Raw genomic sequence first — 25,933 nt, 5'->3', positions numbered from 1 at the left:
AATATATTGTATGACTGCCTCACTGAATTGTGGACATATGTTAGTTAAGGGAAGTTGGAATCTATGAGCAGTAGGTACAGTACATGCGTGGAACATGTTAAGGATGCTACTTTATTTCATTTTACTTTCATACCATATCTAGTTTTAGACATGCCAGTTTACATCACTAGGATACATAATGTATGGTATGATCGTGAATATACTCAGCTGTGTACAGTATTAAATGGGATCTTAGTTAAATGTGGTTAATGAGTAGATGCAAGAGTAGTAAAGTTTATCTGTCACATAATGTATTAACATTGTCGGACAGAATTTTATGTTAACTCTTAGGTCTTTTAATGACTTTTGTTATAATATTTGAAAAAATATTATACTAGACCATAGTATAGTCAATTATTTAAATAAATTAAACTCTGCTATATCTCTATATAGCAATATCACATATTTTATATTGATATTTTCTCCACTGACATATACAGTACATTATGAAAACATTACTCTGATTATGTAAAGTTTCATTCTGTTTGCACTTTACTGTTACTTACATTATATTTGATTACTTAAAGGGGTTTTCCAAAACTTTTCAATTGGTGACCAATTGGTCATCATTGAAGATTCCAGGAGGCCCAACACTGGGATCCTTGCATATCAGCTGTGTTAAGCGGCAATGGTGTTTCCTGGCCACCAACTCTGCTTTACTTTTCACTTAGTTTACGTGGCCTGATCAAAGCTCATGGGCCTAAGCTGCAATACCAAACACAGCTGACTAACAAATGTATGGTGCTGAACTTAAGTAGTGAAGAGTCTGCAGCACTCAAGTAGATTCTTCTTCAAATAGCTGTTTAGATGTTGGATCTGCTGATATTTAATTGATAACTTATCCTAAGGATAGATCTTCAATTAATAAATCCTGGAAAACTCCTTTAATTGTATCAGTTTCTAATTGTATAGTGTTATAAGCTGAAGAAGCCACATAGGTGAAGACTATACTTTATCTTGCACCCACATACTGTAGCTTTAAGTCTTAAAGTTTTTATTAATGTTTTTCATTTTTATTCTACTATAATTTTATCAATAATTAAAATATATTTTGCAGTGACTGGGTTTGGTAAAATGACAATATCAAAATTTAGTAATGTTTTTCATGCTTTATATAGCAAAAATAAATGAAAACATTGAATGAAAAATAAATGAAATATTGAAATGTGTAAGAATAAGACGTCTGCAAAATCTGGAATCCAGTTTTCTACATTCTTTGGTATTTCAATTTACACATTAAAACAGAAATATCAAATAACTTAAATATGAAAGCGAGAAATATAAAATTATATTTCCGCTGCATACATAAATTTTATCTACAGACGAACATGTATGGAATGTATCTCGGTAGAGCAATTTTGGATTTTTAATGTGGTTTACAAGCACAAATAAATGTTGTTTAGCCGCTGTGGTGTTAGTGAGCTGAGAACATTTCCTAAAGACACTAAATCTCTTTTTTTTGTTAAATCCATACACATGGCATTGTAGGCTGCTACCTGCAAACTTATTGCTGCCAATAAAAAAAATTTAAATTTTTTTTGATCATTTCACCAGTATTATTAAAATATTGTACTTCTTTAGCAGTGAGTACAGAGATATAGAAGTATAAAAAGGAACAGTAAAGCTATCTCAGTTTACAAACCTGCCACAATAATCCCATTAGAATAGTAAATGAGGATTGAAATGCTGGTAACTTAGACAGGGTCGATGAAGTAAGAAGCAGTGTCTACGTAAGCATGAAACTAGTTTTTCAATAATATGTTTATGTTCTTACATGTTTTACTTATGCACATTGGTCTACTCTCTCTTCTTTTTCATTGTTTTCCTGTACTATGCATGTATTCTACTATGAAATAGAATCCCATCCACTTTTCAGGGACTGCACAATGCATGTGGAGGCCAGGCCTTGTATATAACAGAAAGAGCCAGGTCCTTGAGCAGCACAGCATATTTTAAGAATGTGCTGATTCTGAAATTTCCCCAAGGTCTGAAATTTCCCCAAGGTGGGACTATTAAAGGATTATCTTATCTTATCTTATCTTATCTTATTCTTGGATGGGTTAAACTAATGCCAGTCATATACAGAAAAGATATTAATCTTCATGCCTTTGGCACAGCCATCTCAATTTGATGAAATCTTCCAAGAATCTGATGTTTGTCGTGGTAATATAAATAAGATTAAGAGATGATGCTATGATCTAGATCTACTAATACACTGAATCTGCCAATTATCTGCATATTAACCACTTCCTGCTGCAGCCATTTTTCAGTTTTTGTCTTTTACTCCTTGCTGTTAGGATCGGGTCTCGCAGGGTTCCATCATGGCGCACAGCGCCACCTGCGGGTCAATCCGACTCTTGCCCTCGGCCTCATGCAGTGAGGCGACTGGAGTATAAGTGCCATTTCTCCCCAACTGAGCATGCTCGGACCTTTTGGAGCCGCTCACAGCCTAAGTGCCAGTTCTCCCTGACTGAGCATGAGCGGTGAGGTCATGGCCACCGCCCCTATTGGGCGGGGACTTCCATTTAAAAAGAGTGAGTCGACGCCCGCCCGGCGCTCACACTTTGTCTGAAATTGCTAGTCCTGATGACAGTGATCCCAGGGAGAGTCTCCAGGGTCTAAGCAGGTTGCAGTGTAGGGTGCTATCAGATAGACCTGTAAATCCTGAATGACTGACAGCTCTACACCAAGGCCCAGAGCAATAGACATTGTTCTAGCCTGTGGAGCTGCAGCAGGTGTGGTTTCCCAGGTAGCCGTGCTCGCCCTGTCTGGCACTGTTGGAAGTTCCTAGCTGTGTGCAGGAGATCTCCTAGCTACTGCAAGGACCTAGGTGTTTGCCCACTCCTAGCTGTGTACAGGAGCACCCCTAGCTTCTGCAGGGGATTATGTTTGTCGCTGACCTGGGGTGAGTGTTAACCCTGGGCAGCTGTTTTGTGTTTGTTTACAGTCCGTTCACATTGGGAGCTGCACTGTCATTCACTCAGTGAAATTAACTGGTGAACTTGTGTTGCTCCCAGTTCACACTGTGCTGTACTGTTGCACACAGACATACAGCCGCCCATAGGGCCTGTGGACCTCGCTGCAGTGCCATTGCAGCCCAAGAGGTTCTGCGGTTTCAAAATATTATTTTTGTATATATACCCAGAACCATAACACTTGCCTTCCACAAGCCATAATTTTTATTTTTTTAGTCACAGAGCTGTATAAGTGGCGTTATATCTTTTTTGCAGGGTCAGATTTAACTTTTACTTATATCATTTTGAGGAATGCCTGTCTCTTTTTTATTCAATTTTTTTTTAAAAGCAAAGTAGTAAAAAAATAAAATAAAATAGCAATTTGGTAATTTTGATTCCCCCCCCCCCCCCCCCCTGCTATGGCATTTGCCATTTGGGAAAAATATTGTCATGTCAGTATCTCTGGCATTTTTAGATATTGGGATGCATAGTTTGATAATGTTTATTTTTGTTTATTTAGCCATATTTCAGATCTGGTGTTAATTTTTATATATTTCCGAACCTTTTGAAACTGTTTTTTTTTCACTTTTTAAAGCTCTCTTGTCCCATACACTGCTGTACTGCTGTACTACTGTATCACTTTATACCTATTGAGACCTTCCATAGGCAAGTTTCAATAGGTATATAGTTAAGACAGGCATGGGACTCTTCCCAAGACTCCAGGCTGACCTCAGCACCAGGAATGCTAAAATAAGTGAAGTGTAGAGCAGTGGAGGTACCAGTGGTAGGCCACATTTTTCACTTTGAGGGATCAATTTCAAAGAGTTAATGTTCATGATCAGAGCAGACTCCAATCACAGGCATCATCGCCAGGTCTCCATTGTATAATACATTGGAGGCATGCCAACAATGATAGCCAATCAGCTTCTACATGGCTGTTATGTTTAAAGACCCAAAATCCACCATACTATTACAGAAGATGCCAAAAAAGGGTTACTATCTCACAAGTTTGGCCAGTTTTAGAGTTGGAAGGGGGTTTTATCCAGAGTACTAATCAGACACAGGCAATATTTGCTACTGCTTGAGACCACCTATTTGACAGAAGAGAGCCTTATTAGCATATGTAGCACAAAAACTGTACTGCACTGATTTTTCAGGAATGGTGGAGCAACAAAATTTCAACTGCATAAGAATAAGTCGAGTGATACCTTTCAAAGGATGACTTAAGATGACTCCAAAGAAGGGTAAACACATATATGGACATTTGTACATATCATCACTTCCCCAAATTATTGAGAATAGTTGCTATTTACAGAAAAAGTAAATATAGACATTTTTTACACTTGTGAATTTTTTTTTTTTTTTTTAAAAATCACAATTGATATCTCCACATCCATAAGGATGCATAAAATAAAATTGGCATATGATTTATTCTACATGCCATAAAACCTAAAATTCAGATGTCAAAATTTAAGTTTTCTGTTCATCTAGTCTCTCAAAAGCAAAGTAATAAAAATTGATCAAAAAGTAATATGCGACCTTACATTTTACCAATAAAAAAACCTAAAAGACATCCTGCAAAAAAACAAGACCTCATGTAGCCATAGTGATGGAAAAAAGGAAAATATTGTAATTTGGCAACACACATTTTTTTTTATTATTTTCTTTAAAAAAAAAAAAATTAGTTGTGGAAAAGTAGAACAAAAAGTTACCATAAATTGCATATATGAATATGCAAATATATAATATAAAATAATGTTAAAATATGTGTAAAGGAAAAAAAAAAGAAATTTCTTCAGTACATTATATGCTCCCACAAAATACATGGACTTCTAAGCTACCGGTACATTGAATTACAATTTTAAAATGTTAACGTTTACAAAGTTACTGGTTTAAGGCTAAGCTGAGTTACATTTCTAAAGGGTTAAAGTGCAGATAAAGCACCAGAGATACTTGAATGCTATTCTTAATTTCAAAACTACAATACAAAAGTGATAATTTAAAAGTGATAGGGTGTAAAGAAGAAAGGGAAGGAACGTAGTCTGGTAAGTGGAGAAAATAGTCTTTTTGTCTGAGAAGACCTATTACAAAGGTTCTTATAATACACACTATTGCTTTAGGCCATGTTCAATCTAATAGACAATCTGTTCATTATTTATAAGCCAAAACCATTAGTTGTTCCAGAACATAGAAGAGGTACAAATCTACAAAACAGTTATGGTTTATTTCTAGAGATGGGCCAACCTTTCAAGATTAATTTCATGTTCGGATTCATGAGTTTGGTGACTCAAGTTTCAGGAGTAAATTCAGTATGAACCCCACTTTAATTTGGCTAAAAACATAGTGTAGAATACTAAAGGCTGGTCACCAGTATACAAGCTTGTATATTTCTACATGACACCAGTACTGTAAGATACACCTGCTCTTGTCTATTGGCTAAGACTACCAGATGTTACTATCATGTGATGTATGAGTCACTGCACACATGACATTGACTCCTCTGTATTTCCCTGTCTAATATGTGGCAGTGGTTTTTTTCCCATAGCATGGACACTTTTGTTCCTCTGAAGCTAATCACCATTTGTTCGGTTTTGTTAAAAATGGAACAATTAAGCATATTCAGGAGGAACCCAGCTTGTTACAGACATATTTGCCCATCTATATTTATCACTATAAAGGTTCCATTTTTGGTTTTGACTAGCCAGTGTGAAAATAGCCTTACAAATAATTACATAAAATACAACTAATAATGATGGTATCAACATACCAAGTTGTTTTTCCAGAAAATGTTACTTGTACAAACAAGAGAAAGGGGTATGTTTTTAAATGGATATAGTCTGCCATGTCAATGATGGCTTTAAACAATTCTACTTATTGTTACAGAACAGAAATAAAAGAAAATTAGTAGATCTAAAAGCTGATAATTGGTAGAGAAAGTGATTAAATGTGTTCTGGAGTGGAAACCCTAAAAATTTAAAAATTCTTATAGGGAGATAAACTAGAGATGAGTTATATAAAGATAACATATATATATATAAAACATATGTTTTTAAAATACTCTTAAAAGTCATGCCAGCTTTGCCACTTTTTACTTTATTGCACCAATGCATCTGAGCTTAAAAAAAAATAAAAAAAAAATACACATGGATGCAGTATGCAAATACATTCCTGATCAAAATATGCAACCTCTTTGTACATACAGTTTCTTTTCATACTACAAACAGGGATGTAAAAATAGGAGCTGCAGAGGTGGCAGTCACACCTGGACTCTGGTATCTTTAGAAGCCCCAAAGGCCCTTCTGGCACATGGGATACACCAGCTTTACAAATTGCATATGGTAGCTTCATGTCTTATAAACCATCCCCTCTCTCTTGGGGTTAAGAATTATAAGTATAGACGTGTATCTATATAATTACCATCCATTTTGGGAAATGTCTGACCTGTCAATGTTTCTCTCAATAAAATCAGCAGTTTTGCTTGTTTTTGTAAGACAATCTGTAAATTCACTAATACTTATGTCATTCTATTTTTAAAGGTTAGATGGAAAAAAAAAGAACGATTCTGGAATTGTGTTTTTATTGTACCATAAACAATAAAAAAATGTTATATAGTGTGGGTCTATATGGTTGCCTATGACTTTTTTATTTTGTAAAACCGGGTTTAACCAGATCTGCTATTTAATGCACACAAAATGTAGCACAATATGGAACATTTTTGGCTTATTTAGATTAAAACCGGCCGTATACATTAGATTGTAGATTGCTGAAGTAGCAAATTTTGAACTTTCCACGTTTGTTTATTTGTACATAAACCTATTGCAATTCATCCTATACAGAAAACCATGAACTAAAGTTGGCCTGAAACAAAATCTGTTGTGTTGAATTTTTGCATTAAAGACATGGGTTTGTACTACTAACACATTCACAAAGTGTCCGCCATTTCCATTAGCACTGAAAAACTTTCATTTGTTAATTTTCCAAGTGTCTGGAGTAGTCAAATGATCATTGGAAGGTGTGAGAAGGTGAAAGTCAAAGTGCTGGAATCACACTATATCAACCCCATATTCCTGACTTTTGTGTCTACAGTAGGCCTCGGCCCCAGATGTGGGTCATAGGCTCGTTATTGGGCCATAAAAGCCTGCTGAGCCTGCACTTCAGGGCAGATCCTGGGAGGAGAGGAAGTGACTGGATCTGTCCTGTAACCCTAAGTCTGATGAGACCAATTTGCACATTTTTCGTGTGGCTGGCAGTAAGCCACATATATAGTTAGGTTATAACTAGTGTTGAGTCGAATACTAGATTTGAATACCTCGCTCCTTAGGAATACATGCTAGCGGCCGGCGCCGCTGGCCGCCGCTTAACCCCTTGGTGTTCGGCCGCTTCCATGCATTCCTATGGGAGCAGATGTATTCGAAACTATTCAGAAAATACTATTCGTTCATCTCTAGTTATAACTTCTGTTTAGTTAGTCACTCGGACGAGCAGGAATTTGTTTTATTTTTGCCTGAAGTTAAGGCTGTATTTTGTTTTCTTTATTTGTGCCTGAAGTGAATTTTCCTTTTTTCTTTGTAAATAAACCTGTTTGCTGCACTTTTTTGTGTCCCTGTCTTGACTGTTTGGGTCCGCACTACAGCTTCTACCAAGCTAACTGCCCCACAAAGGTTAGAAGTGGACCGGAAGCAATTCTGGCAATGTTAGATTCCCCTTCAAGGGCTGCGACCTACCAAGTAGGAGTTCACATAATTATGTCAGATGGCTCTAAGAGAGTTAAAATTTAGTGATAATAAACAGGAATATTCATATTAAACTTCCTTAGACATATAAATATACTAACTGCAATACGTAAGGCATCTTCAGTCGATATAAATATCATGTTTTATAGTGAATATTTTCTAATATATTGTATCATATATTCTGAAATTAATTTGTATACATATAGAACATTTTAATTTAATCTAATATTGTAATGAATGCTTGAATTGTTCCTACAGTGAAAAATCAAGCTAGCGGCTGAAACATTTCCATGTATTTGTAATCCTTGTCATATGTCACCAAGAGGTCAACATGAAAGCATTCTATTAGTAGAGCTAATTGACTAAGATGGTATAAAAAAAACATGTCAACACTTAAATGATCTTCAATTTACTTAAGAATTCCATTTTGCTTCAAAAGCAATTCAACTATTCTAGTAATAGCCTTGAAGGGTTGCAATTTACCCTTTCCCACTGGGTGGATAAACATAGAGGCAAGTTTTAGTTAACACTTTATGATAACTTGACATGAAACTGTTGTGTTTAGAAAAGCAGCTTAACTTGGAATACGCACGTCTAAAGATATCCAGTCAAGAGGGCAACTGAGGACACATCTGAATGGTGCCGATTTACATTTACAATGTTGTCAGTGGAGATAAAACTATGTCTGACACAGAATATTACCTATTAAGGAACAAATGACACAAGGCAAGGAACATGCTTTATGGCTAAATGCAAACATTTAATGCGCTAGGATATTTTCACCTTTAGATAAAATATGATTGCATTTGTAGCATTGCATACTATTAGTAAAAGAAAATAGCATTTATGTGAAAAGAGAAGAGAATTTCAATATTTCATAACAGGTAGCAGTGGAGGCAGCCACAATTTTATGAGCTCATATTTTTATTTAATCTTTCTTGAATTTTCTCCTACCTGCCTGACTATTGCTTTCTTTACATATGTAATTTTCTACTAGCATCTAAATGATTTCCTCTCATTGTAACATTTAACTATTTTTTTCTATTTCTGCCAAGCTGCATCTTGCTTACCAAGAAACCAGATTTTGGGATGTTTTGCTATGGTGGTTTTCTACACTTGTTTCATTATCATAGATGAAAGGATTCAAATGTATATTAAAATAAAGATAAACATATACAATTATAAGCAAACTCTTGCATTAACCCCTTAATGACACAGACAATTTTGCTTTCCAGGACGAAGCATACTTTTTATTTTCTTTTTCCATCTGTCTTCGGAGAACTATAACTTTTTTTTTTCTTATGTTTCCATTGATGTACCCAAAGAATGGCTTGCTTTTGCCAAGATTATTTATATATTTAAAAGGGATCATTTTGGAATACATCTAATACATTAAAAAAAACTAGTTTGTTTGTTTTTTGACATTGGAATAACAAGAAAAAAATTGTGTTTTCTTTTTTCGTTACTCACCATAAATGACATGCTAACTTTATTCTATGGCTCAGTACACAAAGCTTAATTTACAAAGTGAGTTATGTGTTTTATTACATTTACATAACAACAGTTTTTGTTGCAGTTTTTTGAGCCAAAAGCCAAGAATGGATACAAAAGGAATGGGAAATATATATGAAGCTCTTATACTTCTTCCTTCTGCTCAATCCACTCCTGGCTTTGCGTTTCTGCAGCATGGAGCTTTAGCCTTATAAAATAAATATTCTAAGAGTCACAACTTTTTAATTTTTTAATTTATCAAGCTGAGTAGGAGCATATTCTTTGCAGGACCAATTGTAGTTTTCATCTGTACTCTTGGGGAACATTCAATTTTTTTGATTACTTTTTATTCCATTTTTTGGGAGAAGAGAGTAACAAATCTCTTATCACTTTTGTGTTATTTTATTTATTCACCACTATTTGGGGACCTCCCACATAATTGTTACTGCAGAGGGGAAGTAGTGCTGAAAAGAAAAACACAGGAACAGCTAGATTTCAAATCAAATCAAATCAAACAAGCTTTATTGGCACTTCTGAGAGGATATTTGGCATTGCCAAAGATGATAGAGTGGGGGGGTGGGGAGAGTTGGGGTTGGGGGGGGATTGGTGAGTATGGGGAGTGGGGTGGGTGGTTTGGGGTATAACAGTCCGTGGGGTCTCATCTTCCTCTTGGTTGGTGACAGCTGTATGGGAGGGTGGGGGGTGGGATGGGTGATTTGGGGTACAACAGTCCGTGGGGTCTTTTGGGTGGTGGGTTTAATAGTCTATGGGGGGTTTGATAGTCCATGCGTCTCATCTTGCTCATAGTTGGTAACAGCTGGACACGTATTGGGCAGCGATCTCCACAGTGGCCTCTTCTTCTCCCAGTAGGATGTAAAGTTTCCTCTTCTCGTCTGCGGATATGAAGTCTGGGATGTGGGCAGAGAGTCTTTGGTAGTAGATGGCCCTCACAGCTGAGTATTTGGTGCAGTGTAGTAGGAAGTGGGTCTCGTCTTCTAGGGCCCCTTTGTCGCAGTGCTGGCACAGTCTGACTGCATCAAATACCTTCTGCTAGACCCTCACCGGTGGTTTGAGGTGGTACAGTTGTCTTCTGATGTCGTAGAAGGTTCTGCAGGCTTTTGCTTTCAGGGTTTCTATTGCTGCTTTGAAGCTTCCTGATTTGCTGAGCTCCAGCCCCAGGTAGGTGTAGCTGTTAGTGTTCTCCAGTATGGAGCCGTTCAGTGTGAATTGTGGGGTGGGGGCTTTGTTGTGGCCCTTCTTTTGAAATACCAGGACTTTGGTCTTCTTGTGCTTGATGAGTAGAGCCCATGTAGTGCTGAATTTTCCCACTACTGACAGGCTTTTTTTAGAGGTCTTTCTTGGTGGGGGACAGGAGTAGGAGGTCATCGGCGTATAGCATGAACTTCACCTCCCGGTTGTTCAGGGTGAGGCCTGGGGTTGGTGAGGCCTCTAGGGCTGCAGCCAGTTCATCGATGGAGATGTTTAAGAGCGTTGGGCTCAGGCTACAGCTTTGTCTGACCCCTCAGGCCTGTTGGAAGTATGCTGTCCTTTTCCCATTCACCTTCACACTGTACTGGTTTCCAGTGTAGGAGCTCTTGATTATGTCATACCGTCTTCCTCCTATTCCACTCTTTAGGAGCAGGCCTGGGTGCCATACTGAGTCAAACGCCTTCTTAAAGTCCATGAAGCAGGTGAATATCTTGCCTCTTCTGGTGTTGTGGACGTGGGTATTGATGAGGCTGTGCAGGGTGTAGATATGGTCTGTGGTGCAGTGGTTTGGCATGAACCAAAGGACCATAGCATTAAAGTCCCACCAAATAAACTATTGACAGTTAATTAGGTTCTAGCGCTAATGGAACAGGTGAGGGTCGGCAGGTAGGCTATAGTCACGCATATGCTCCTCTGCCTATTGACTAGACACCTCTCATCTACCTGTTGTATAGAGGAAAAGGGAGGAGCATTCATGGGCGTGGGAGGGGCAGAGGTGCGAAAGAGGGGGTAGGCAAGAGGTGGGGGGCATGCATAGAGATTGCCAATTGGGTGAAGATGGGGAAAATTACTTGCCTCTCTGTGATCCCCCAGTGCTATAGTCTAGATTGTCTCAGTCTGTGCTTAGCATCTTTTCCTGGTGTCTCCTGGCTCCACATAAAATGCTCCAAGATACTTGTCCAGCCAATAACTAGCAGTGACTAGCATAGGCATTTAATATAAATTCATTTTTTAGCATTGTGAGACCATAGAACTTAAATCTGTTAATATTATACTTGAATGTTGCCATTTCTAAACAGGTTTCTGTATATTCTGCTAAAATGGAATTAAGATTGATAACTATATCATTTTTAGATATAATTATAACTGTACAACTGTATTACTTAAAAGCATAACATCAGTTATACATATGCATAACTAGTACATTAACTCACATATAACTGCATGTAACAACATAAGCACTGCATGTTATAATAAAGACTACATAACAGTAGTACAAATTAATATTAATCATCAATTAGTGTTTTACTTATGTTACCATTGATGTTGTCTTAAAGATGCAACTTTACCTTGTGATGTAATTTTGCAAACGTCGACTTTAAAAGAAAAAAAATCAAAAACAAGATTTCTAAAAGATTCCTACAAAGTCACTTCCATAATTGACTTAAGTTGATCATTACATATCTTCCTATTTTTCCAGTCACTACTTCATCACCTCTCTTGTGTCTGTTCTTAAATACACAGCTATAAATGGTCACATGATTGCCAGGATACCAGTAGTATTAACCCAATAGTCACTCTAAGGGCCATTTACACATAGGAATTTGCTGATTTGGGGGCGAATTCTGCCCCCCCCCCCCCATTGATTTCAATGGGAGGCAAAGACTGGAGTGGGACAGTGAAAAAATAAGCATCCCACTTCATCTTTCCATGGATATCAAACTGATAACTGTGGCTCGAGACTCCCAGCTGAGTAGGACCATTCATCTGAGCCTAAATAGCAGCAGAAAACCATGACTGAATGCTGGAGCTCTGAATCAGCAACTCTTCAAGGATAGTTGGTGGCTGGAAAATAGTGGTGGAAAGTGAATATGAATTCCTCTTAAGCTTCTGCCATTTGAAAGGCCACGAAGGCAGCAGAGACCCTCTGCAGTTTGGGCTGCATTTTGTTGTTGTAGATATTGTTGCATTTTTTTCTTAGTCAAAACCAAGAGTAGCTTCAAAAGGGGTAGGAAATATAAAGGAGGCCCCTATACCTCTCCCTTCTGCTAAACCCACTCAGCAATGTGTGGCCTCAGCTTTTCAAGACTTTGCTGTGAAATTGTTTAGAATGGATTTCAAGACAAAGTGGAATCCTTCAACAAATTGGACATCAGTTTTGTGTGGACACAAAATGGGATTTTCACTACTTAATTAGCTGTTTCTGCAACAGCCCATTAACACTTTTTACAATATGACTAATACACAGTAATAAGAACATAATATGGAATACAATTAAAGAGGGACATGATTTTGCTGTTTAATGCTGGACTGTTGGCCTTTTACTGACACATACTTGGATGACAATGCTCACATAATCATGAAGTTGATTTAGGCAGCAATATTATATAAAGTACATAACCAGAAACACTGTTATTGTATATGATAGTTTCCGTCTATAACCAAAAACAAACCGTTACAAAGAAACTGAATTTGCCTTTTTATACAATTAAACAATTCTATCTGTCATACCTCTAACTAGAACCATGGATTAAATTAGTATAAATTGTGAGTTTTTATTTGTTTGTTTTCCAGCTACTTAGCCCTTTACCCAGGCATTTCGCTGTGTGTAAGTCAATGAGAGACACATGTATCTCTCACCGGTTAAATAAATTAAATCTAGGGTTGACATAAATGTAATAGAAAGCTTTTGTGGGATTTTGGTAACAGTACATAATATTCTGAAATGCATATTTCTCTCACAAAAATATTGTATTATTGGAGCAATGACTTAAAATTAGAGCTGTAGATTTTGATCTGTAAATTGAGCTGATAAACTGTTCAGAACACCATACAATTTCAGAGAGAAAATACAGAAAATAGGTTATGTGCAGAATGTTGTTATAATAAAGTACTTATCAGCAGGTTTGGTAACACTGAAGAAAATATAATATAAAGCAAGGTTTTCATATACACCTCAACATTCAAACTGTTACACTAAGAACAAAATTAGAATGATAAATTCTCAAATGAATAAGATCGATAGACATAATAATATGCAAACAAAAATGGAAGCAACACATTTAAAACATCTCAGTATATTCCATATTGAGTATGAGTACCATCCACAGAAATACACATTCTAACACACCTTGGTATACTATCAATGAGGTTATTAATGGTTGTCTGAGGAATGTTATAACACACCGAATGCACTAACACATGCAAATCATTGGCTGCTGGTGGCTTCTTATGCAATTGTTGACCAAAGAAGCCCCAGATATGCTTGATGGTCAACAAGCCCAGAGGCTGGTGGCCATGGTAGCACATTTAGGACACACTGGCTGCTCAATGTAGCATGTGCAACATGCAACCTGGAGGTGTCTGTTCAAAAATGGCTCTTTGGAGACTTTGACCATAACCAAATCAATATAACACAGAGCTATTAGTGTACTTAGTGTAATTGAAGACTGGAGAGGTACGGTTACTATACATTTTACCAACCACCCTACACCATAATCCCAGAAGCAGGACTGGTGTTCCATTGGGAAAGCCTCTTCATGGCATTGCCCACATGGTCTCTAGACCAATCTACAGCTATCATTGCATACAAGACAAAAGTGTGACCATTCACTGAAAAGGAAAGACCTCCATTCAAGTCTCCATTGCCATCTTTCTCTACATCATGATGTGCCATTAAAAGGGTGGCAAGTGGTTCATGGAATATCTGTAGCTGAGCATCTGAATTGTAGCCCAACCTTATGCAAACCTTATAGGATATTATACTGTATGGAGGCCACTATGGAACATTATACTGTGTGAAGGGTCCATTATAAAACAGTGGAGGCAACTTGGAGGAGACATAAAACAGTGGAGGTAACCTGGAAGGGGACATAATGCTATGAAAGCTATGGGGACAACTGGTAGAGACAAGAAACTTTGGGGGCAATCAGAATGGTGACATGAAACTGTTGGGGCAACCAAGAGGGAGGGATGAAACTGTGGAGGCAATGAGGAGGGGCATGAAACTGTGGGGACAATCAGGAGGGGGTTTTATATTATAATGTCCCTCTTCAGTTGAGCCCACAGTGTAACATCTGAAGGGTCACTGGAGAAAAGATGTTAATGTTTGGGGTGACAGGTTAATGTATGTTGCCAGAGTATGAGGTATTACACTATGTGGGGGCCACTGAGGGAGCATTATAATTTTTGTGAGTATAAGAGTATAAGTATTTTGGGGGGTATTTCTAAGTGATGCTTACTGATGCCCACTTTGCACAGAGCCAACCAATGTGTTAAAATGGTCCTGGCATCAAGCAATCATCTCACACTACTTGATTAGATTTTTAAGGTTTCGTTTGACTAAAAAACTTTTTATTCCCTTCCTATATGTCACAGATTGGAGCTAGGTGTTTGAAAACATGATCACAAAAAAAATCAAAATTAGCATGTATACCAATTGTGGGTTTTACATCCAACCACATACCCACACAATACAAATGGTAATGTCAAGAAAATGGGTATGTATATAGCTTAAGTAAACAAATGGATTCACGTGAATAGTTAAATGCAAACAACTTTATTGAGGAAAAGCTCAATTGTTAAAAGTGATTTAAAAAGCACCAGAGCGCTAACAAGGTCCCCCACCCCTCGAAAACATAATAGTACATGTAGTTAAAATCCACCATAAGAAATATAACCATAAATTGCTAAATAACAAAAATGCACATCTTCTAACAATGTACTGTATATACTGTACATAATGGTAAGAGGAAGTAAAATGAATCCACATGTATTGCCAAAGACTTTCTCAGCATTATATTTTCAAATGATCTCAAACATCATCTATATATAGTGAAATACAACATAACACTTGGTGTGTTAGAATGTGTATTTCTGTGGGTGGTACTCATACTCAATATGGAATTGCCCTAGAAGGAGGGATTTCCATAACCTTAAGGCTTGTCCTTCTTGGTGGTACAATTTAAATGTTGAGAAGTGCAGTGAGAAGTATATAAAGTAATAAGGCAGAACTTTATATGGTACCACAAGAGTCACAAAAATTGAAAATTGGTAGTTAAAACAGAACATTTTAATCAGGCCTAAATAGACTACATATAGTCTAACAAGTTGGTGATCACAAAAACACAATTTCATACATAAATATACAGTAAATGTATGCCAGCAAATACAGTAGACAGTAATAAAAATGGAAGAGAAGGGGCTCCATTGTAAAGTTTAGCACAAACCCCTGTAAAGACTAGTTCACATGGGGGTTGTGACCGCATATTTTGGTCCTGATTTTGACACGAGAAGCCAAAATGCGCCTGCTGCGACTGTCGCGGCTTCCGGAGAAGGCCCAAATTAATGGGTCTGGAGGGTGCTGCCGTGAGGCGGATGCCACGGCTGAATCAGCTGCGGAATCTGCCTGAAGAAAGGGCAACTTGCTTCTTTCTGTGACCGGGAACAAACCACTCACGGAAAAAATGATGCTAGCGGTCTACATAGACCTCAATTGTGAGGAGGAGGATTTTGAGGTGGATTCAGCATCAAAAACCACCCCCTCTTGCCCCGTGTGAATGAGCCCTTATGCACCAAAGAAGTCTAATACTAAAGAAGCACTATACATCTCTTTCCATGACCTTTGGGCAAATTCAACTACTTTATTTATTTATTTATTTATTTATTTATTTATTTTAACAGTACTACTCTAAATATGAAAAAAAATGTCCATGGGGCAGATTTAATTAGTTCCCAGTGAGATCAGGGAATGAGTGACTAGGGGATACAAATGCTGCTTTGGGTCACATGACTTGGAGGTTGTGATGTCACCTGAGCCCTGGGGTCCATCATCAGCAATCTCTAGCAATAGGTAAGTATATCATTACATCCTAAAGAACCCCTTTAAACCATAATGGTTTTTATCCAATATTTTTTTTTTACACAGTCCCCAAGTAAACTTGAATAAAAGCTATGCATTTACCCCAAAATAGTGCCATCTAAAATATATTTTTTTTTAAATGTAAAAATAAACCCTTACATGGCTATGTTGGTGGGAAAATGTAGGACTTCTGAAAAACAGAGATATAAAAGTGAAAATAGTCACCAGAGCCTTAAAGGGGTTTTACAGGATTTAAATATTGATGTTCTATCCTTAGTAGAGGTCTGACACCAGGTTCTTCACAGATCAGATGAGTGAGGTTATAGCAGCGGTGCAGTGATTGCCGTGTTAATATCACAGATCCAGTCCCATTCAAGTGACAGTACCAAATGTAGCCACAATACCATGTATAGATCTGTGTGGGTGAGGAGTGAAGAGGTTGAATCACTCATCAAATGCTGTGGTCTGTTCAAACAGTTGATCAGTGAGGATGCTGTCTTTTGGACCCCCACAATCTGATATTGATGTCCTAACCTAAGGATAGGCTAAAAATATCTTATTCTCCAAAAACCCCTTTAATGGTGCAACTAGGCCCCCTCCTTAAAGGGTTAATGCTGTTTTGTTCTTTAAAGAAAAAGCCACAGATTAACAACATTTACAGCAAAGAATCCTTTGTGATAAAACCTTTTTGAAGACTCAACAAAATAGTAACAGCAAGAAATATCTACAAATGGCTGATATAATGATGCATAATCCCTAGGATCAGTATATTGTTTGATGTTGATTATGACAATAGAATCATCTTCTTGAAAAAAAAAAGGTTTAAAAAATAAAATAGTTACCTGCCCAGGTCTTCCATTCTCACACACAACTGCATCTTCATTTTCTATGTATGGTGGATTGTCATTCACATCTAACACTTTGATTCCCACTGAAACGTGGCTGACAAGATTTGGGTTATCTGTGAATAGTGAAAGTATATCTTAATGAATAGCCACATATTAGTTATTCCAAAAGATAACAATACAAATTACAGTCCAACTAATGAATGCAAGTAAAAACATCAACCACTTCACTGAAATGAGGGGTCCCAAACAACACATGACTTCTCTCCAAGACAAGACCACTCTCTAAGGTACTTTCATAGATGACTGAGTGGATAGAAAACCTAACCTTCATTCAATTCATCTGGAGGAACATATTGAAAACCAAGCTTTTCTGCTTAACTGAGAAGAAGTCTCCGAGATAAAGTCAGAGTGTGCTTGTAATTGTGACTGGTTAATCTTATATACTGTATATGATGAAGGGTATTTATTGTATAGCAGTTAAAGACCACATATCAACAGTGGAGGTATTACCACCATAAAGTGCAGCAAAGGCTAAATAAAAGTCAAAGGTCACAACAGACACAAGTCATATTCAGAGGCCAACCGAAACAGGTATTCCATTTTAGAAGGGTCAACAAGTGCTATAGGATGATGACAAGGACATTTTAGGACCGTAACAAGACAAGGGTCTGGGATTACTGCAATCAGCAAATTCAGATAACCTTACACCATCTATACTGTATATAATGTGAATAGCAGCAGATTAATCCCCTAATAGTCACATTAAAATTGTAAAGATTTCCTGGAAATGTCATTTTTATATTGCAGATTTTTAACTTATGTATCAAGTAATTATACTTGGCATATAACTCGTACCTTAAATGCATGTTAGTCCCTTAATAATTTCTAAGTTTAGCTTTTAGAACCAAAGAAAAGGTTTTCACTTCTGTGTTATAGCAATCATAACTGCTGGAAGACATATATGAGGCATATGGCCGTAAGCAACCCTATTCAAGGGAATAGGACCCAGGCTGGAGTTTCATACACCATTGCTACACTGTATGGACCAAAAGCCTCAAAATGAATGCACAATAAAGTCAGGCAGCATGAAGAAAGTAGGGTTCTCTACTGTATAGTAGAGGTATAAACAGTAGGAAGACAGAGAGACTACTGTGATCCTATTGTACAGGAGCACCAATGAGATTACATCTAGAATACTGTATGGAGACTGAAGACAAGTCTACAAAAAATGCAAAGTTAAAGGGATATTCCCATCACACTTGTTCAGCAGCATGCAGGCTGTGTGCTCTCTTCACTTCCTGGTTTTCTCGGCACATTGGTGGGTGGGGTTTCACTTGCTACCTGTTTGCTACCTGCTACCTCCTATGTTTACAGTCAGTAATGAGGGATTGGTTGTAAATGAATTACCACAGTATGAAGCTGATGTAGAGGCTGATGTAGCAGAGCTGGATTTGAGTCAGTTTGTAATACATACAGAGGTACCGGACTCCCTATCTCAGCCCTTATCAGCCAAATTCAATTAAACCGACTGATAAGTGGAAGAGCAGGAGATAAGAGTTTACAAATCCCGGGGCTCTCACCTTCCCTATCTGAGGAGCTCTGTTGCTTGTCTGTGGCAGAGACATACACAGCTCAGAGCTACTCCCAGCACTCAGCCCCTCCCTCCCCCCCTGAGAGCAGGTAGCTAGTCACTTGGGGACTGAGCAGATAAGCCCCGTGGTCATAGAAACATATGCAAATAATGAAGTGAATAAATTAAGATAGCGGCAAAACAAAGCAGTTTTAATAAAGCAATGTATTTAGAAAAAGTCTTATATCCACATAAACTAGCAGTATAGATAGGATCCTTGTTATGGGACAACCCCTTTAAAGTGAGCAATTAGTTAAAAGAAAGATGTCAAAGGCAGCTACAAAAAAGTTGGTGTCTGAAGCATAAAATATATCAGGAGAGACTTAAAGTACATAACCTGTATAGTGTTGAGGAAAGAAGAGAAAAAGGGAGATATTATTTTACCTATGTTTTCAAAAATCAATAGTGCAGGTAAATGCAACAAACTTTGCATTATACTTCACTGAAGAAAAGTGTCTGTGTCTTTATTTATCTCCCGTCTTACTTCTTATCTGATGCATTTTTTCTGTATTACATGCACAGTCAGTCTCAGTTTACAATGAACTCAATGGAAAGGGGACAGAGGAAGAGCAAAAAGGAGAAGGACAAAGATGTGAGGCTCACTGCTGCATTAAATGAGTCAATTCAGAAGACACCTGAATATTAATTCAGAAAAAAAGCAAATAAGTGAACAATCAGGAAAACATTTCAAACTTTGTTATCTTCACCTGAACTTTGGATTTATGGGGGAAAAAAAGTTCAGCTACACTTTAACCCCTTCCCGCCGATGGCATTTTTTGATTTTCGTTTTTCGTTTTTGACTCCCCTCCTTCAAAACCCCATAACTTTTTTATTTCTCCGCTCCCAAAGCCATATGAGGTCTTAATTTTTGCGGGACAAATTTTTCTTCATGATGCTACCATTAAATATTCTATATAATGTACTGGGAAGCAGGAAAAAAATTCAGAATGGGGTGGATTTGAAGAAAAAATGCATTTCTGCGACTTTCTTACGGGCTTTGGTTTTACGGCGTTCACTGTGCAGCCAAAATGACATGTCCCCTATATTCTGTGTTTCGGTACAGTTCCAGGGATACCAAATTTCTATGGTTTTATTTACATTTTGACCCCTAAAAAAAATTCCAAAACGGTGTTAAAAAAATTTCTTTTCTAAAAGTCGCCATATTCCGACGGCCGTAACTTTTTTATACGTAAGTGTACAGGGATGCATAGGGCGTCTTTTTTTGCAGGGCCGGGTGTACTTTTTAGTTCTACCATTTTCGGGAAATGTTATTGCTTTGATCACTTTTTATTCAAATTTTTATCAGAATCAAAACAGTGAAAAAACGGCGGTTTGGCACTTTCGACTATTTTTCCCGCTACGGCGTTTACTGAACAGGAAAAATATTTTTATAGATTTGTAGAGCGGGCGATTTTGGACGCGGGGATACCTAACATGTATATGTTTCATAGTTTTTAACTACTTTTATATGTGTTCTAGGGAAAGGGGGGTGATTTGAACTTTTAATTCTTTTTATATTTTTTTTATATTTTTTAACTTTTTTTTATTTTTTTTTGCATTTATTAGACCCCCTAGGGGTGTTGAACCCCAGGGGGTCTGATCACTAATGCAATGCATTACAATGATAATGCATTGCAATGCATTGCAAAAAAAGCATCCTTTCTTTTGCAGGCTGCTTAGACCAGCCTGCAAAAGAAAGGATTTGCAGACAAGCCTGGGAGCCTGTACAAGGCTCCCGGCTGTCATGGCAACGGGACGTCAGCCCTGGAGCATGCTCCAGGAGCCGGCGATCACGGCCAAAATGGCGGCGCCCATGCGCCGTCGGGAAAATGGCGCGTCCGGCGCCTTTGATCGCGGCGCCGGAGGGGTTAATACCTCTGATCGGTCCGGGGACCGATCGGAGGCATTAGAGCCGGTTGTCTACTGTAATAGTTACAGACCCGACATGCGCCGTACTATTATGGCACATGTCGGGAAGGGGTTAAAGCTATAGACATAATTAAAGAGGAAAAAAAGGGGACACAATCTGAAATTGGTCAGGGGAGGATCAGAAACAATCACAGAAAATATTATTTCACGGAAAGAGTAGTAGAGGTGTGGAAAAAACTTTCAGCAGATGTGTTTGTGAATTTATGAATTTATGCATGCTTGGGATAAACAATTATCTATCCTAAGATGATAGGAGAAAATGTAAGGGCATGATCCATGTGGTCTTTTCTAATGATTATGACTATGAAGTCTTCCTTCTTTCTTCTTCTGTTCCTTAGCTGCTATGGACTCCTAGTATATCTTCTCTTCTCAGCATATGTGTGTCTACTTCCGTAACACATTACTGTGTATTATCCTGTATCTGTATTACTATGCTGCTGTAACATGCTGAAATTTCTCCACTGTGGGACAATTAAAGGATTAGCTTATCTTTTTTTTTTTTTTTTTTTTTTTTTAATTCTTTATTTAGTCAATTTTAAGTTTTTACATTTTACATGCCAAAGATGAGAGCAATAATAAAGGTAACCAAAAAGGTGTAGAGTCGGCAGATAATAACAAAAGAAGAACAGTACACAGCCTTCGTAAACAATAGACAATATACAATATAAAGCACAATAAAGTATATAAATAGTATATCAACAGCTACCTGCAAGAAGTTAAATCAAAGGGACATCCAAGTGTCTATGCAGGATTCATGATATAGATATTGAGTAATAGATGAATCCAAATAACACTCAATCAAAATAATTAGCGACAAACTAAGATTAAATACTAAGCAAGGACCCCTGGGGGATGTAAAATATCTAGATAGGTACTAACTAGAGTAAAGTAGAAATAGAATAAAATAAAAGATAAAATAAAATCAAATAAAATAAGATAAAGGGTAAAGGGTAAGAAGGAGGGGGGGATTGGGGAGGGAAGGGAGGATCATAAAAAGAAAAAAGGAAAAAGAGGATAATCCAGAATTGATATCAACCATATAGGATTAATTGGCGCAGGTATTCTGGGCCATTAACAAATGAGGCCCATGGCTTCCAAATCTTGAGAAACTTAGCGTGAGATCTAGTAGTCCAACTCATGATTTCTTCAAATCTATAGATTTGAAAGGATTTTTCAAGCCAGTGCCTAATTGGTGGTACGTCTTGTTGCAGCCAATATAGGGGTATCAAAGATTTCGCAGCTTCCAATAAAATCATAACTAGATCTTGCGAGGGGAAATTTATATGGTCAGGTGGTAAGGAGAGGAGGACCAGTTCTGGTGATAAGCGAGGACAAGAACCAACTATACGTTTGATATGTTTCTCAATCTGCAACCAATATGTATTAATCTTCTCACACGACCACCAGATATGAAGGTGTGTACCTGGTGAGGTACCACACCACCAACACAAGTCATCATCCGACAGTTTCTGTCTATGAAGCCATACTGGAGATCTATGCCATCTTGATATTATCTTAAAATGAGTTTCTTGAAGTCGCACACATGGCAGTGGGCCTAGTGAGTTGGAGAGTATAAGCTTAGTGTCAGCTTCATCAAAAGTCCGATCTAATTCGTCTTCCCAAGCGACCAGATACTTAGGTTTCTCAAACGTTGGTGCATGTGTCAGGAATTTCCTACACTGGGATATTGATAAGGACGTTGAGTCTTTTTGGGTTAAAGCAGATTCGAAGGGAGTCAATTTCCTACAAGGTTCAAAGCTAGACAACAATTTTAGTAAGGAAGATCTAATTTGAGCGTGATGTAAAAAATTGAGAGGGGTATCAGGAAGCAAGAGTTGCAATGCCGAGATTGCCAGGGGTTTACTTTCGCTATACATATCTGCAACAATGAAATCTGCGAACTTGCTCCAAATGCCAAGCTCTCTACAGCTTATCTTTTTTGCCATATGTGTTCTGTGTTTCCAAATGTCTTGAAAATTATCTTGCAAGTGCTCCCGGGGTAGACTGAATTTGCCAAATTTGCCTAAAGACAGCTGAGGCCTTCCTCTAGAATTGCTGTCCCTTTAGTTGCGAATGCCATTTATAGCCTATGCATGCATCATGACTGTTGGTATATCTTGGAAATTGGGCTTGCACTTGGTGGCTGATTTGCATATCCATAAAAAAAATTATAACTTGATATTTCTGCATTGCTTTGTAGGTTTGAGCTTATAAGGGTATGTTTCTTCTCTTATTAAAGGTCCTAATATAGCATTATTATTTGCTTGGGAGCTGACAGACTCTCAGGGTAAAAACAGCAGGAATAAAAATAATTACATTATATATTTTTTTCTTACACTTATGACCACATTTATGAAACTCGTCATAAAACATTTATTCATAGAAAAAATGTAACTTTCAAAAAATGCTTTCAGTTATAGAATTATAGAATTATATTACCCTATAGAAATCTGTAAATTGTATATACTGTATTACACATCTATTTTCTATACTGCAAGTGTTTAACCCCTTAAGGACACAGCCCAAAAGTATGTTAAGGACCAGGCCTATTTTTTCAAAATTGACATGTGTCACTTTAAATGGCAATAACTTTGAGACGCTTTAACTTACACAAGTGATTTTGAGAATGTTTTCTCGTAACACATTATACTTCATGTTAGTGGTAAACACTAATCAATATTTTTGTATTTATTTATTAAAAAAATAGGAAATTTGATGGAAATTTGGAAAAAAAATGCAATTTTCAAAATGTGAAATTCTCTGCTTTTCATGCAGATAGTTATACCACCCAAATATAGTAATAAATATTATCTCCCATATCTCTGCTTTATATCGGCATCATCTTTTGTTTGTATTTTAATTTATTTTGGACGTTACAAGGCTTACAAGTGTAACAGCGATTTTCCAGATTTACAAGAAATGTAACTGTTTGTTTTTTTGTTAGTTTTACACACTTTATTTTAAAAAAAAAAACAAAAAAAACTTTTTTACATTTGTGCTGTAAGCACACTAGAACCAGTGATCAGAGAGGATCACTGGTTCTATACTAACTATAGTACTGCAATACACGTGTATTGCAGTCTATAGAGGAAGCTAGCTATGCAGATGCATAGACTAGCTTTCTCTCGTCCCAGCATCCAAGGGGTTAACCCTCCCCCCATAGGAGCTCGCTCCGATGGGGGGAGGAATTAAGGAGCAGCGTGTAGCTGTAAATTACAGCTCACACAGACTCCTTAGGCAGCCGGAGCATAAATTATGGCCGGCCAAACCCCTAGGGTGCCATGATCACTATGGATCATGGCACCTTAAGAGTTAAACAGCGGGGGTCGGTGCAATCACCGTCCCTGCTGCTACAGGGGAAGCCTGGCTGTCAGATACAGCCGGCCTCCCGTGGAGATCGCACAGGCTCTGCTTCTGAACCCGTGCGATCTCTATCACGTACAGGTACGTGGGAATGCGGGAACTAACCACATTCCCTGACGTACAGGTACGTGATTTAGCGTTAAGGGGTTAAAGAAAGAAAATCTACATGCATGCAGATATAATATTAGTATGTAAATTATTGTAAAAATGAAACCAATGACTATACACACTATTGAGTGAAGTGACATATTCTCCCGGATAGTAAAATGTTCTATTATTAAAACATTTGGTGGCATATAGTAACTTGTGGGGCAGTAAAAGACTCTGCACAGAGGACATCAGTGATAAACAGTGTTTCTGATTCCTGTTCTCAAATGCCGCTCTTCACCTTTCACCCATTCTCCAATAACAAGGCAAAAGAAAACAGGGAGTTTTTTCCTTTCCATCCCTTACAGCAGCAAAATATAAGGGGTACTCTGTGCTCTGCAGGCTGATACTGGTAGGACATTTGGAAACTATAAAAGGTGACTACCCACTATGTGTTTTTTCTGTTAGGTACTGTTGTGAGACGAACAAGAAAAAGAAAGATGTTTTGCGCTTCCTTTTGGGAATTTCTTGTATTGGGATACGTTTGGAGACTTATCCTTAAAAATCCCAGTTGTTTCCTTGGACTTTTCTCCCTATATCTCCCTATATTATAAAAATGAATTTCTGTCTGTCTGTCTGTGCTCTAATGCGAACCAAACGACTGGACCGATCTTCACCAAATTTGGTACAGAGATACTTCAGGTATCTGGGAAGGTTTAAGATGAGACTCCAACTCACTCGGACGTACCGTTGCTGAGATACAGCATTCCAAACACAGTGCCCCCCCCCCCTTAGCCAATACAAACCTGCAAGTCTTTCACTCATATTCCAACTGCAATACACACGGTCACTCCACATGCACAACCCAACACTGATATCCAAACTGAGATACACGCATCAGAGGATTAGATACACAGATCCGCACACAGTATCACACTCCAGAAGATTAGATACACGCGTCTGCACACAGTCCCACAAACCAGAGGATTAAATACGCACTTCTGCACACAGTTCCACACACTGAAGGATTTGATACGTGCGTCTGCACACAGTTCCACATGCCGAAGGATTAGATACACGCGTCTGCACAAAGTACCACACCCCGGGGGATTGGATACATGCGTCTGCACACAGTACCACATGCCAAAGGATTGGATACACGCATCTGCACACAGTTCCACGCACCAGAGCATAAGATTTGCACGTCTGCACACAGTACCACATGTCGTCGGATTAGATACGCGCGTCTACACACAGTTCCACACTCCAGAGGATTAGATACGCGCGTCTGCAGACAGTTGTACACGCCATAGGATTAGATACACGTGTCTACACACAGTTCCACACACCAGAGCATAAGATATGCACATCTGCACACAGTACCACATGCCGCAGGATTAGATATGTGTGTCTACACACAGTTCCCCACGCCGTAGGATTAGATACGCGCCTCTTCACACAATACCACACAGGGGAGGATTAGATACGTGTGTCTGCACACAGTACCACACTTTGGAGGATTAGATACATGCCTCTGCACACAGTACCACAAGTCAGAGAATTAGATGTGCGTCTCAGCACACAGTACCACACGGGGGAGGATTAGATACGCTCATCTGCACATAGTACCACATGCCAGAGGATTAGATACGCACATCTGCAGACAGTACCACACAGGAGAGGATTAGATACGCACATCTGCACACAGTACCACATGCCAGAGGATTAGATACACACATCTGCTCACAGTACCACATGGGGGAGGATTAGATACGCGCGTCTGCACACAG

At 38.1% G+C, this 25,933-nt stretch overlaps 1 protein-coding gene across 1 annotated transcript in view; it reads right to left on the bottom strand.

Annotated features, from left to right (window-relative positions):
* Positions 1 to 25,933, bottom strand: part of CDH18 (cadherin 18) — a 551,467-nt gene that overhangs the window by 24,839 nt on the left and 500,695 nt on the right. The window contains exon 9 of the mRNA XM_075270978.1: positions 17,129 to 17,247. Within this exon, the coding sequence (XP_075127079.1) occupies positions 17,129 to 17,247 (119 nt within the window). The remainder of the gene's footprint in view (positions 1 to 17,128; positions 17,248 to 25,933) is intronic.

Source organism: Leptodactylus fuscus, chromosome 4, assembly GCF_031893055.1.
Source record: "Leptodactylus fuscus isolate aLepFus1 chromosome 4, aLepFus1.hap2, whole genome shotgun sequence".
Taxonomy (NCBI): domain Eukaryota; kingdom Metazoa; phylum Chordata; class Amphibia; order Anura; family Leptodactylidae; genus Leptodactylus; species Leptodactylus fuscus.
The sequence above is the reverse complement of the archived record's forward strand: the minus strand, read 5'-3'. Positions and strand labels throughout refer to the sequence as shown.